This window comes from Fukomys damarensis, unplaced genomic scaffold (genome assembly GCF_012274545.1).
Source record: "Fukomys damarensis isolate Sample0158 unplaced genomic scaffold, DMR_v1.0_HiC HiC_scaffold_11, whole genome shotgun sequence".
NCBI lineage: Eukaryota > Metazoa > Chordata > Mammalia > Rodentia > Bathyergidae > Fukomys > Fukomys damarensis.
In genome coordinates this window covers 14,749,463-14,763,718 of record NW_022900923.1, presented here as the reverse complement: position 1 = coordinate 14,763,718, position 14,256 = coordinate 14,749,463, and the positions used below count along the sequence as shown (strand labels likewise).

At 39.6% G+C, this 14,256-nt stretch overlaps 1 protein-coding gene across 1 annotated transcript in view; it reads left to right on the top strand.

Moving 5' to 3' along the window:
* The window catches only part of Fmn2 (formin 2), a 312,905-nt gene that overhangs the window by 50,858 nt on the left and 247,791 nt on the right, over positions 1–14,256 (top strand). The window contains exon 5 of the mRNA XM_033761961.1: positions 10,737–10,884. Within this exon, the coding sequence (XP_033617852.1) occupies positions 10,737–10,884 (148 nt within the window). The remainder of the gene's footprint in view (positions 1–10,736; positions 10,885–14,256) is intronic.

The window sequence follows — 14,256 nt, the reverse complement described above, 5'->3', positions numbered from 1 at the left end:
TGGCCCCTGCCCTACTGCCACACCCCTGCCAGTTTTTTTCATTGCTTTCCTTAACTCAGAATTGGTTTCCTTTTGTAGTATCATAGATTTTTGAACTCTCCACTCCTCTGCAAACCTTTCTGCCTTCTCCCTTCCCCTCCCCTCTCTTTGACCTTGATGGAGAGTCGGGAGGGGTGTGTCTATGTGATGGGCAGCTTCTAAATACTTGACCCTTTACTTCTGTTTCCAGATTTGTTCCCGTAGTTGTCACAGAACAACTTCATGCCAGGCCCTTCTCTTCCAGGGCTCGTCAGATATTGCTGGGCACAGTGGCCCTGTTGCATGTACCTACGTGTGATATGAGCTGGAGCGTTCGGCAGACAGCTTCCCTAGGAACTAGTGTCTTGCTAGAATACCAATTTCTGAGATTCTGCTTCTGGAACCCTTGCTACTCTACTAAGCAGAACTGGGAAGAGTGAAGCTGCTACTCTTCTGCTATCCTCAGCCTCCTGACCTCCCTTAGAGTCTACATGGCTTCTCAGGACCTCCCACTTTCTTACTCAGAGCTGTCAGGGATTGGTGGAAAAAGCCGAAAGATGGTGACAATGAAACACACCCGACTTTCCAGGGGCCCTGTCTATGCCATCTGCTTATTCCTTATGCTTAGCGGGCGTTTGTTCTGCACCATTGCTGCCTGCTCTGAGCCTTTCCCTCTTTTCAGCACCTTTCAGTCTTCCTCTCAACAACGACGCAGCCCACCCACTCTGAGCTGGGACCTTTATAGTTTTGATATAGGGGGAATAAATGTAACTCCCAACCTGCTAGATGTCAGATATGCCGAATTCATGTTTCCCAAAATTGAAGAGTGAATTCTAAGGACCCACAGAGGTTAAGAGCAGGAAAACTTCATTGAGACAGCTCCTGAGAGTCAGGAGGGAACCTGAAAGTGGGTTACCAGAGAGTCCACTTCTTAAAAGAAGTTTTATAGAGCAAAATGACAGAGTGGATTAAAAAAATCACAATGGGTACAGTGTGGGAGAAAACTATGATCCACCAATAAGATGATACGTATAGCTGCTTAGGTAACTGATCCAATGGGGAAGCAGGTCATACAGCAAGTGTACATTGAAGGAACAAGGATCTTCTTAGGAAGGGATGGATCAGAAGGTTTTGGTCACTTACCTGGGTGACTGATGTCTGTCGAGACTTTAGTGAACCAGGTGATGCCAATTATAGTATAATCAATTTATTGCTTATCCCTGGGGACGGCATGGAGTTCTGATCAGGCTGTCTTTATCCTGAGCCCTGGCCTTCAACAGATTTGTCTCCAGCCACAGCTGTAATGAGTTTTCATCTTCTGCACTAACTTCCTGGAGGGCCTGGCCCTGTCAGACTGCCTAGAATATTTCTACCTTAACTTAGCTGTCTGTGATAGTTTTATATGAATTTCCTCAATTTCGTTTTATGTTGACCTCTTCTTGCAAAATTTCTGGAGAAGTTATTTCAGTTTTCCTTCAGTTATTTGAAGCTTGCTATTTAATATCTTGTCCCATTATTGTATTTAAGCTATTCCTGCAAAGATATATATGTTCCCTGAGTTTTGAGAATTTCTCTTACTTCTGGTAATATTTGAGGCAGTTAATCAGTGCTTACTAAAAACTCTTCATTGCTTAGATTTCTACAAAACACATTTTTTCCCTCCTTCCTTTTGCTTGCTACTGAAATGTAGTGGTTTCCCACTGTAAAATCCTTAATTTCTCCTCCCTCCTGTCCCTTTAGCTTTCTGCACACATAGGTGCATGCATTCACATGTGTATGCAGAGTCCTACCTCCAGCCACGTTTCCAAGCTCTGTCTGTACATCTCTGTCCACCTGTTGACCATCTCCAGCTTAGTGTTTCATCGGCTTCTCACATCCACTGTATCTGAAGCGAACTCCTTTGAAAAATGTCCTCCAGTGGTCCCACGTCCTTGGAGTGGTATTGCCATTCTGTTGTCTGCCTTGTTGGCTCTCTCACCCAGGTCCTCAGCTGCTTGGAGGGCCTCTCTGTCAAGCCCTTAGAACCACTACCACCACTCTGCCGAAGGCCTCTTGCCTGCATTCATCACCCTACTCGCCTGCTCATTGTTTTACATTTTTGCACTGACCAAGTGAGATTTATTTCACTTTAATTCTCAAACTTTGAGAGCTCTCTGTTCCTGCTTTTTTTTTTTTCTTTTTGATCAGATATGTTGTCTTGCTATGTTGCCCATGTTAACCCTGAACTCCTGGACGAGTGATCCTCTTGCCTCAGCCTCTCAGGTAGCTGGGATCACAGAAATGTGCCACGATGCCTACCTCTGATTAAATACATGACTTCATTTGAGGTGCTTCATACTCCGCACCTCTCCTGTTTTATTTCCCTATTCATCCTGATGGACAGGTACACTATTCCACTGCCCTCAGCCCGTCCCATAAATCTTTGTCCCTGATTTGATGATTTTTCTCTGCTTTTCTAAAAGCTCTTCCTTCATGATTTTGGCTTTTAGTATAGTAGTTTTTAAATATTTTTAATTTTAAATTTTTCTTTAAAATAGTTACAATGCCTCTTTTTTTCCAGGAACATTTTCCTCATAACCCTCCCCAAGGGGGATCTTATTTTGGCAACATGGGTACCTTTCCTGAGGCACACTTTATTCTCTATTTTCAAGTCTGTTTATACCTTTTATAGTAACCCATGGGATTTTGACCAAAAAACTTTGGATTTTAAGCTTAGACATACCTGGATTTGAGTTCTGTCTTACCCTGGAGGTGTATAATTTTGAGTAAATGTTTTAGTTCATTCCATCTGTACAATAAGGAAAGTGGAAGGGATTTTGGTGAGGATCAGAGAAAGCATCAGGCACTTAAGAAGAGAATGTTATGGGGTATATGGTAGAATCCCCACATGGGTTTGAGTCTTGGATTTGCTTTGTACTTATCATGCAGCAGTCAACAGCTCACGTATTTTGAATGAGCCTTGGTTCCTAGGTGGTGACATGGAGAGTTAGTGATGTTTTCTAGGTCATTTCTAAAGGGGCTGGTAGAATGACCCACACGGAATGCCTAGCTCCATTTTATCCTTGATTTAGTTTTTATGTTCATGCCAACCTGACAGAATTCATATACTATTATCTCGTTTAGTCTCCTTTGGTCCTCAAAAAGCATTTCATTTCTTGAACTGGTTGCATTTTTTTTTTTATGGACATGGAAACCAGGGTTACACAGATAAATTTCTAGAAGAAGATGGAGCTATGATTAAATCCCACAAGTTGAGTTTCACACACCTTTTATTAGATTGTGATAAAGCTAACAGATAGAGAATTCAATAAATGGGCACGTGTACAGCACTTTCCCATTTAAGAATAATAGTTTGTCCTGGTCTTAAGAGAGCTTATATTTTAGTTGAGGTCTGGGGAGCAGACAGAAAATGTGTGAGTTCAAACAGAAGAGGTGCTGGTACAGATACTGCAAACTACTGTGGAACACAGTAGTTAATTCTGCCGGGGAGGAAGGGCCTCGCTTTTGAAAGATGGCATTTCATCCTGCTCTTAAAGGTTGAATAGGAGTTTGCAAGTTGGAAAAGGCAAGTTGTTTGGGGGAAGAGAACTGACCTCTGCCTCAAGAGTCCTGGAGCTCTGAAAGATCGAAACACATTCAGGGTATGACAAACCATCCCGGTGGCAGAAAAAAGGGTGATTGTGAAGAAAGAATGGAAGGAGACAGGGACGAACAGATGGGCATCCCTGCGGGCATCTTCAGCTGCTCTGCAGCAGTCCTAGTTCCACCTCTGAATCACGACTGGTCTTAGAACTTTACTAAGAAATGAACAGGCTCATCTTTGTCTTTGATGAAGATGTCTTTTTTTCAGGGTGGAAGGGAAGCTGAGGGAAGCCTGGACTATAAGAGATCACTGAAATCTTTAAATGAAGCCCGAGAGCCCAAAGGGTTGCAGTGAATGAGGAGGGGAGTTCTAGAGCCAAACCTGCTGTGTGGGTAGGATTGGTTTTGGTGACTGAATGGATTTAGGAGGTATGGGTTTGTCAAAGATCAAGACCTTTATTTCAACAGACTGAATGGGTACTATTTTGAGAAATACTTTTTGATATTTCATATTTTCAAAAGTTTTGATGAACAGTTTGCAATTTGTTAGTCCATAAAAGAACTGCTTAGTTACTTCATAGAAAAAGGCTGTCTGTATACTGGTGTATCTAAGTCAATTAGATGCCTTAACTTTTTTTAATGGTACCTAAAACTTGGGAGTCTTATAAATATGTGTTACTGAGGGATATATGGAAACAGATCAAAAAACTAATTGTTTAAATTCCAAGTCATTCTTGATTTAGAAAAATTTCTTTTAGGATACCTAAACATGTATTGAGTACCTGCTCAAAAGGAATGTCTGCAGAGGAGTTTTGTTCTAACCCATCCCTGTTGGTCATGCTGCATTTCTGAAGGAAGAGAGAAGAAGGATGCTGAGTCAGGAAACTGCTCCTGGTAATGGTGTGGGAGGAGGCAGGAACTGCAGGTTTTAGTCTCTCTAACGGAGACAGCGAACATGCTTCCTAGGAGGAATTTCTAAAGACTACCTTCCACAGCTGAATTCGAACAGACTGTAGCTGCCTGGCTGGAGATCTGGGTTGGTCCCAGGATGGTAGGGGAGACGGAACCTACTTTGTGGTGGGAGGGCCTCATGAAAAATGGAAAAGGTCTGTTAGGACCTACGTCCTGACAAGATAAAACGAAATGCATTGACCAAGAAGGAGTGGTATTTAACATCTACAGGTTAGTGAGGTATTTTAGATTGTTAGATTAGTACATGTAATCAGTTGAATAATAGGAAAGACAAGAAAACTAAGTTTTAAAAAGAACAACAACAAAAGATTTATATCGATACTTGAACAAACTTTTTAAATCATTAAGAAGAGTGGATAATAATAGAATCACTAATTTTTGAAGTTTATTTACTCTTTTTGTTTTTTTTGGTTTTTTTTTTGAGACAGAGTCTGCTATGTAGTCCAGGCCGGCCTCGAACTTGAGGAGTTCTCCTGAGTGCTGGGATTACAGGCATGTGCCACCATGCCTTGCTGTTTTAAACTCTTAATTGTACTTTCTGAAATTAAAAAAAAAAAGAAAGTAAATAAAAACTTTTTTTGTGTGTGTGGAAAAAGACATTTAACTGCTAATTTTATAAAGCAATAGATCTACCTGACAGGATTCATTACTTATTTAAATGGCAAATAATTGTTCCTTGGTAGTGGTGTAGTATATTTCCATCTCCTGAAGCTGTAGAAATGTTTATAACTAGTGATATTATTTCCTAGTTTCCTTGGCATGAATAGATGCTCATAGTTTCCTCTGGAGAACTGAAGTTCGTGTGCAGGGTAAGCAATCTGTGGGAGTATAATGACTTCAGTTCCAACACTTTCTTACTCACAATTAGTTCAAGTTTTCCTTGGAATCTCAGTCACTGAGAAATAATAGCTTTGGTAATGGCTGTGTACTACTCTCCTGTTTGATTTATTTTCACTTATTTTAGAAGTAGTGTAATAAAAAGACACAAACTTCTGGTCTGGATTATTTAAAAGTAAAATCAGTAGTGCTCTTAATAACATTAATAACCGTGGCTGGTATTATTTATGGAACATATACTATATAATCGAGGCACCATATTTGCAAAAGTTGTCTCATAATATCCCACGTTACATAAGGAAAATTGGGTTTCAGAGAGATTAATTAACTTGTTTAAGATTAAGAGTAGGATCTGGGGTTTAAAGTTAATTTTCTTTAACACCAGTATTCTTTAACTGCCATATGATCTTGCCTTTCTCGTTTGATTTTTTTCTTTCAGCAGATAATTCTAAAAGATACTTTCAATATTTAATTCAGTCAGGATGCCAAGTTAAATTCAGTTTGAATTTTTTTAAAAAAAACATGATTTTTCAAGACTCCAGAGTATAAAGCCAACCTTCTAATGCAGGAAAGCCTGTATGCTTAATCAGTTATAGGAAAACGATGCTTTGTTTTGCAGGATTTATATGACCTTGGGTAAATCAGATACCTTCCCTGGGGGAATGCTCAACACATTACTGATGTTATAAAATTTATTAATAGCACAAGGTTGCTTAGATATGTTTTCTCATTAATGTCTAATTATGAAAGAGACATTTAGACTTGAGTGGGATTTTTGTTCTTTTTTCATCAAGGTCAAACAACAATTCATATGTCTCTTGAATGGAAATGAACTTCTAAATATAGGTCAAGTTTCTTTTCTTAAAAAAAAAATCACATAACTCCTCATCCCCTGTCTCCAAATTTAATCTTACCTGCTAAAAGGTTCTCCCAGGGTACTTCTCAGACCCTCTTGTGAGGAGGGCATCACTGACCCAGTATAACAATCCCATATTTTGTGCCTGATTGATTCACAATTAACTTTCCCCTGGTCTCTCCTACATCTCTTATACAAATCCATGTTCTTGCAGTGGCTGAGTGATAGAATGACAGGCTGAATATTGCTAATCTAAGTACTTCCATTCCATGCAGCACCTCTTAAAAACTGAGCTATTTAATGCCACATTTGAATTCTTAATAATTATATGTGTAACTCGTTCTTTAGTTTCTTAATTCTTTCTTTCCTCCTCATGAAGACGCCCCCTTCCCAACCCAACACTAAACTCAGGCAGTGCGGTCTCTAACCGGGCTTTCTTTGCTCCTGGGATGGTGGTGGTTTGGTACGTGGTCACCTCTTCAGATTGATGTGTCTGGGGAAGATAAGCACTGGGTTACCCAGCTGCCATTTTGCTCTGCCAAAGAGATGTAATTTTAAAGGCTTTTGATTACCCCACCATATGTACATAGTATTATTTTTATTCATATTTATATTTTTCAAAAAATTTTTTGAATGTAACACTGGAATAAATATATTCTAATACATGACTATTCTTGCTGTTTTATTTTTATTTCATTCACTGTTTTGTTTTTACTTTTCCTTTAGGGAAAACTTCTGTAAGAATTGTTTCAAAAAAGATAAGTTTTCAATTTCTTTTGATGCTAAATATTTCTCTCAAGAAAATTTACAGTCTCACTGGTAGCGATATTAGTGCTTCTTTTGAACACAACCAAGAAAACACCTTTTTGTTAACCTAAAACATTCCAGAGACCCCAGCTCCTCCTGGAATTTGGTCTTTTTGAAGTTATTTTATTTTTCTCTTGTGCTTATCATTTAAATAATACTCTTCTAGTTTTAGAATTCTTTTAAAGTGAGCTAGAGATGCTTTGGGTGATTGCGTTCATGTATTCTAATCAGCACTGCTTAACTGGTGATATTTTACACACTGTTGAGTGTGTGAAGATTGTAGCAGAAATATAAATTAAAGGTGTGAGGATGATGCAGTTATTTAGAAATCTATATGTTGTTATCAAAAGCATGTGAACCGTGGTTACAGTTACATAAAACATTCGAAGAGTAGGGAATAACGGACACTGCAGGGGCTGTTGCTAAAGTTCTGATTAGTTATTGCTGTTTTTATTTTCCCCACCTCAAACTAGTTCCGTGGAGTTGTCATAATTCTTTAATTAAATGATAAACATAAACCAAAGTATTATGAGTTCAACTCAGTCTACTGTCAGTAAAGTTATTTTATTGTCTTTCATCTTTTAAATGATTCAATAAGTTAAAATCAATAAACCAAATGGACTTCATATACTTTTCCTAATAGTGATAGTCGTTATTCACACATATTCCAAAGATTAGTAAGAAGATACAATAAAAGCAATAAAAATATGCTGTCAGAGAAAACGTTAAAGAAAAAAAAGAGGAAAAACATATATTTGGGAACCCCAACATATGTGACATGTAGGCCACATACTTATTTCAAGTTTTCCGATAGCCGTATGAAAAGCGACTCTGATCAACACAATTCATGTTGTCTTAAGATGAAAATACACATGCGTGTGCATGTGCACACACACACACACACTAAAATGCCAACCATCTGTTTGAATTCTTCAGGCAGAGGTGTGAAATTCTAACATCGGAAATGAATGTATCTTTATAGCCCTCCTATGGAAAACATTCTGTAAGAAGGTGGGTGTTTTTGGTGGTCTTCTTCCATGGACTGGGCAGGCTCAGAGGCCACAGCCAAGCACAGTTTGGCTGAAGCCGATTGGTATGAATCAGTATGACAAGAGGTAGTGCCCTGTGCTGGCCTGAGAGGGGCTTCACATAATGCAATCCAAAGGTCAATTTAGAAGTACCTGTGAAGAAATCAAAGAATTGAGTACTTGGAGGCAATTATTTTTTGTACTCTTTTTTCTCATGCAGGCTTTTGTTATCTACTAGGGGATTGTGCTTCCTGGAATTTCTGAGATATGGCTGCCATCTTTTGCCACTTAGACGTGGGTCTAGTGGGCTCGTGGACAATGCAAGAAAAGTGGTGAGATAGAATCTTATAAAAAACAAGTTACCCAACTAAGAGCTATTCCCGTGCAGATGGACATGGTACCTCCATTCACTTATGGGTCATCATAGATGGGAGTGGCCACAACTCCTGTCAGACAGTAATTTAGACTCTACATTAATATACACATTAGTGAACTACAAAAGATTCTCTCCGTGGTAGTACCAGGAAGTTGTTGATCCTAGTGTATTTTTTGGGGGTACTGGGGATCGAACTGAGGACCTTGCACTTGTGAGGCAGGCAGCGGCACCACTGAGCTAAATCCCCGGCCCTGATCTGAAATATGTTAAGGTGGTAGCCAAATCCTCACCTTAGCTATAAAAATTTCAGTGAGGCATTCTTAGAATGCCTAACTTTGAGTATCGGTTCATTCTATACAACAATAAATGTATAATTAAATAAGCTATATGTGATTTATATATCTTTTTTGGGAATTATTATTTATAAACTTGGAAAAAGATGAGGAAAAAGCTGTTTTAAGTAACTTGTTTTTTACATATAGTGAGCCCAGGGAATCTTTATGCCACTCAGATTGTGACATATAGATTTTGGTGTAGTCTGGTTTATTTATTTAGTTTTTACGTTTGTTGCCTGTGCTGCTGTTATGTTTAAGATATGGCTAAATTCCCTGTCATGAAGCTTTCCTCTTGTTCTCTTCTTCTAAGAGCTTTATAGTTTTAGATTTTAGATCTTGTGACTCACTTGGAAGTAATTTTCGTCTAAGAATTTACTGTATTTTAATGAAAGCAAATCTTAAAATTTTGCCAGAGACCTTTATTAAGCAGGCACTAGAATGCACACTAGAGTCTACACAAGGCCTCCGGAGAGTTGAGCATGTATCAAGCTTGCTACCTGGGTAGGTGATTGACCACGCCTTCCATAAAAATTCATGTGATACAGACATGGAGCAGGCAGCGTTCTGTGCCTCATTGCTGGCACTCAGCAAGGAGCTGCCTTCCTAAACTTGGAGCTGGGTGTAGCACCGCCAGGGAGCCTGCCTTTGGGACAAGTTCTTGCTGAAGTCTTAACTGTTTTGAGTTGTGGGGATATTTGCTGATGTATCAGCCAGGCCAGTTTCGCCAATAAGAGCTCATGTTTAACCTTTATCCTATTCAACAAAGCACCGATTTCAACAATGAAAAACCTTCTGATCTCAGTTGGGGAACAATTAAGCTTCTGGTGTTGGCCAAGTTATGCATAACTGAACGTGGTATGAACAGCTGAAAATGCTTAGCCAGATCTGAAATGTGGGCCTTTCTGATTCGGTCCTGACCAGCAGCCTGAGTTCACGGGGAGGGCCAGTGATTGTCCATCAACATAAAGTTTAAGCTAACTGGTCTATACATTATGTTTTACTTTTGACAAGAAAGACTGTGTTATCAATTTATTAAGTTATTGAACAAATTACAGAAATCTAGTATCTTTCCATTAGTTAACTCATTTACTTTATAGTCTTAACCTGGCGATAATTATATGTTTTTGTTTTCAGTTTTTTCATTTCTGATATACTGGTATTCTCTTTGCTTTCTTGATGCTGATCAAAAAGTATTAGGGAAATATTCGTGAGTGATGAAAATGTCAATAAGAGAATATAGGACTTGCATGTGCACCCCAAAATGGCTCAACGTGTCATTATTCTGAAGTCCTAGTGAACAGTTCTCATGGTATTTTCAGGCATCAAAGTGGCCTCCTTGGTGAGATTTCGTTTATCTCCTGACACTAGGTATGACGCAGTCTCCTCATCCCGTCCAAGTTCTGTCAACCTCCAGCCAGCAAGGCCTGTCTTTGCCAGAAGGTCTAATGTCTTTATTCTTGCAGCTTCTCTCCCAAACAGTTTCCAACCCAGCCCGTGTTAAGTGGGGCCATTTGCTGTTGAAGGAAGAAGCGGCCACTGTCCCCACGGCTTGTGCTCTGTTTTTCCCCTTAGTATAAAGCAGTGGTCTGTCTCATTCAAATGAATGCGAGATTCCAGGTCAAGGAATCCTCCAGGTGGCTGGAGTGTTTTGTCTTTTAATTCTTTGCAGGCCTGTGTAGCCTCTCCATCCAAAGAAAGAGACTTCGACTTTACTGTTAAAAAGAAGTTGACACAAGTGTGGTTATTTCAGAATGAAACGACTGTGTGAAAGAATGGGTGTCTTATGAATCTACACCGAATGGTATAAGATACTGTTTTAATGTTTGTGTTTTATGCATATATATGCAATTTACATAGAAATGATTTTGTAATTTATCAGTCTTTTTTTTCTTACAACTGAATTAATTTTTAATTTTCACATTTAGCAAGATCAGCTTTACACCTGGGCTGCAGTCAGCCAACCCACACACGCCCTGGATTACACAGAAGGGCAGTTTCCCCGGCGGGTCCCCTCAGTGTGGCCGGCATCAAGATCTCCAGAGGAAGAGCGTGAGCCTAAGGACGCCGAGACAGGTAGGAGTCTGGACAGCCAGAGCTCTGAGAGCGTGCAGCGTGGTCTGTGTCTGTGATGCCCACTGGGAGTCTTACAAAGCTGAAGGTTTTTATTCCTCGCTTTTGAGGTTGCTGAGTTTGAATGGTGGGCACAGGACCCTGGATTTCTCTGGCAACTGCTGCGTACACTGAGGTTTGAGTGTTCCTGCCTTCGCACATCCAGCTAGAGCCGTTACTGAAAGCTAAAGCTCCACCTCCTTTTTGAGCTGAGATGGCCCTAAAGAGCCGTTTCTGCCCCTGGCCTATTTTCTCTGAATGTCCTCACTTACTGCTTCCTCTGGCTTTTCTTAATCATGGTCCTTACCATCATAGATAACTGGAAGTAGCCAGATAAAACTTTTCTTAACTGTCAGGTTTAAATAACTTTAAAACATACAAAATTCAGATGTAATCTTTTTTCTTTAAAATTTTTCTTTTTGTCTTTTTCTCTGGGTTCTTTTTCTTGTCTTAAAGTATTTTGTGCTATTGGATGGGAAGATTACACGTGATTAGCATCCTCTGTATTTGTAGGAGCTCAGTAGAGCGATGATCTCCAAGCCTGGTTCTGGGGCAACATTGTATCTTGTCATGCAGAATTGAGGTTCAATTTAATGTAACAATGCCTCATGGAATTTGGTTGCTGTATGCCTTGCTTGTCTTCATTTTGACACCATAAATTCTAATTTTCTCTTGGTGGACTGATGACGAACTCTGACACCTGATCTATGAGTGAAGAGTAACTAGAAGGGCATCACCGTCGTTTACTGATCTCATCACAGCAGATTTTTGTAAGTGGTAGCACGGGCATAGAGTTACGGATTTGAACTCTGTGCTCTCCCCTCATTGGCTTATTGAAAGAAAGTCACAGAAACTTAATTCGGAGTTGTAGTAAAGAAGAATCACATAGTAGCATGGAGCTTGGACGCTGCCACTTGCCAACTTTGTGACTTTAGGAAATTTCCTAAATACTGTACTCTATTTAGTTACCTATAAAACAGTGATGAGAATACCACTACAGGGCTATTGTGAGGGTTTTATGGGTTCATAAAAGGTATTGAATGTGGAATGCAGTGCCATACTCAGTGTGTTTGCTGTTATTACTATAATTACAGTGGATTCTTGGTTCATGAACTCAATTCAGTGCTGAGAGCAGTTGTAACTCAAGTTGGTCAACTGAAGGCTCAGGCTCCTCTACAAAGCCTTCAAAGTTTCTTTTGTGTACACAGGCAGATCTCAGTGTCCTTAGAGAGACACTGCCCAAGATTTCCAATGAACCCCACGCAGGAAAGGATGCTGTAATGTTCCTTCCAGAACTCTTTAAGGGTTAAATCTGTCCTGAGGACCATCTGGAAGTACAAGTGGCCAACATTTGGGTCATAACTCAAGACTTTGTTCATAAGTTAAAATTAAAATCCTGGTGGCAACTCAAGTTGTTTGTGTGTCAGGCCACTCACAACTTGAGGTTCCACTGTATTTATGTTATTATCTTTCTTATAAGTTCTTTTAAAATCAGCAGTGACCCATAGTGTAAAGGTTAGCCAGGCCCAGCCCATCTTCCTGTTTTCATCCTAGTCTCTTGGGGAGAGGGAGATACACTTATTCCTATGTTCTCCACCAGTGCACTGGATGTGAGAGCCTAACTTCAGCTCTGTGTGTCCCTTTACAATGTCTAGTACTTTTGAAACAGTGCTTAGCATTTACTAGGTGAGCTCTACTTCCTGAGGTGAACAGAAAATGAGATAGAGGATATAGAACCCTTGTTCTGCATAGGACCGTTTAACACTCACAGAGCAGTTAATCAAGATTCCAAAGATAGTTCCTCGATCTTCAGAGATAAGGGGGTTCTAACTGAATAGCACCTGAAAGTAAAGCAAATAAGTAAAAGTGTTTTTAGTTTTATAAGAAAATGCGTATAACTAAATGTATTGACCTGTATATACACATTATTTATTAAAAGTTTATTGAGGTGTTCATAGGCATAGATGTAGTAGAATTAACCACTTTCATTGAGAGCCCTATTAACAATTGTTCATATCCTGTGAGCAATTTTGCATCATTTTGATGATATTGTGGTGATTTTTATTCCCTAACGTGTCTTTCTCAACTTTTCTAACTGAAATATTATATATCACACTCTAAAATTTAGGGCACTTTAAAAAAGATGCGAAACATACTATGTTACTGGTCATATATACTGGAAGAGCACTTAATTCAGAGTTGTTTGAAAAATCATCTGAACTTTGGACGTGAGACTTTTTCTTTGTTATGTGATGAAGCTTGAAAAATGCCAGAACAAGTAATTTTTAATACACTAACTTGTCTCTTTTTAAAATATGCATTCTTGAAGAGGATGATGTAGGTAAGTCGAAAGTAATTCACTTTAGTGCATTGTTTTTCTCTAGTTGATCTGTTCTCCACCCCAGCCGGCATAGAGCGCATTCTCTGTCCAAAGAGATCAAAGGTGTTTTCTGGAATTCCCCTGCTGTGGCCTCATGGCACGAATTTGGAAGGACCTTTCTGTGCTCAGCCTGGTTCCCAAGGAGCCACAGCATTCTCTCTTCTAGTCAGTCAGTTCCCAGAGGAAGATTGCCAGTATTGCAGAGAAAACCTTGCAGACAGACTAATGTTGTCTTTTATCAGTTGGAAACTTTGATGATGTAATTATTAATGGTGTACTTAACTGATGGCTATCCATTATTAAGTGACAGAATGATCAATGGCTAAGTGCAACATATGGCCCCTTACAGTTTTAAAAAAGAGCTCAATGATTTTTTTTCTTTCCTTATGAAGAAGAAATGCTTTTGGGTTCATCTTGAAAACTGAGAATTTTTGCCCATTTTATGTCCTTCACTTCATACGAAACATTGGTTACTAATCCACATGTCCAGAAAATTCCGATCCGTGGTGCTTGCCTCTTTGGCCTTTCTCATGTATCTCACTTTATTTTTTCCATAATCCCTTCTACAGTGGAGTTTTTTGCTCCACTTTTATGTGCTGATGAGAGAATGGAGCTTGCTTTATATGGTGCTGAGGCCAAGGTGAAATCTCAGGCCATTTTCTCGCCAGTGAGTCCCAGAAGGGGTGCTGATTCCCATTAACCCTTTGATTTCCTCCTATGTCTCTGTGCAGGAGACACTGTTCCCCCAGAGGGGTGTGTGGGTGACCTCCTGGAAGCGTAAGGCTGCCTGAAACGGATGTTAGGTGGTAACTCACTCCATTGCTGTCAGTGATGGAAACATGGATAAGAAGAAAACCCTTCCTTTTGTCTTGTTTTCCTTCTCTTCACTTTCTGTTGTCGCGTCATGCACCTACCCACCTACAGTTTTCTTTTCTGGAGTCTCATGACATTTTATT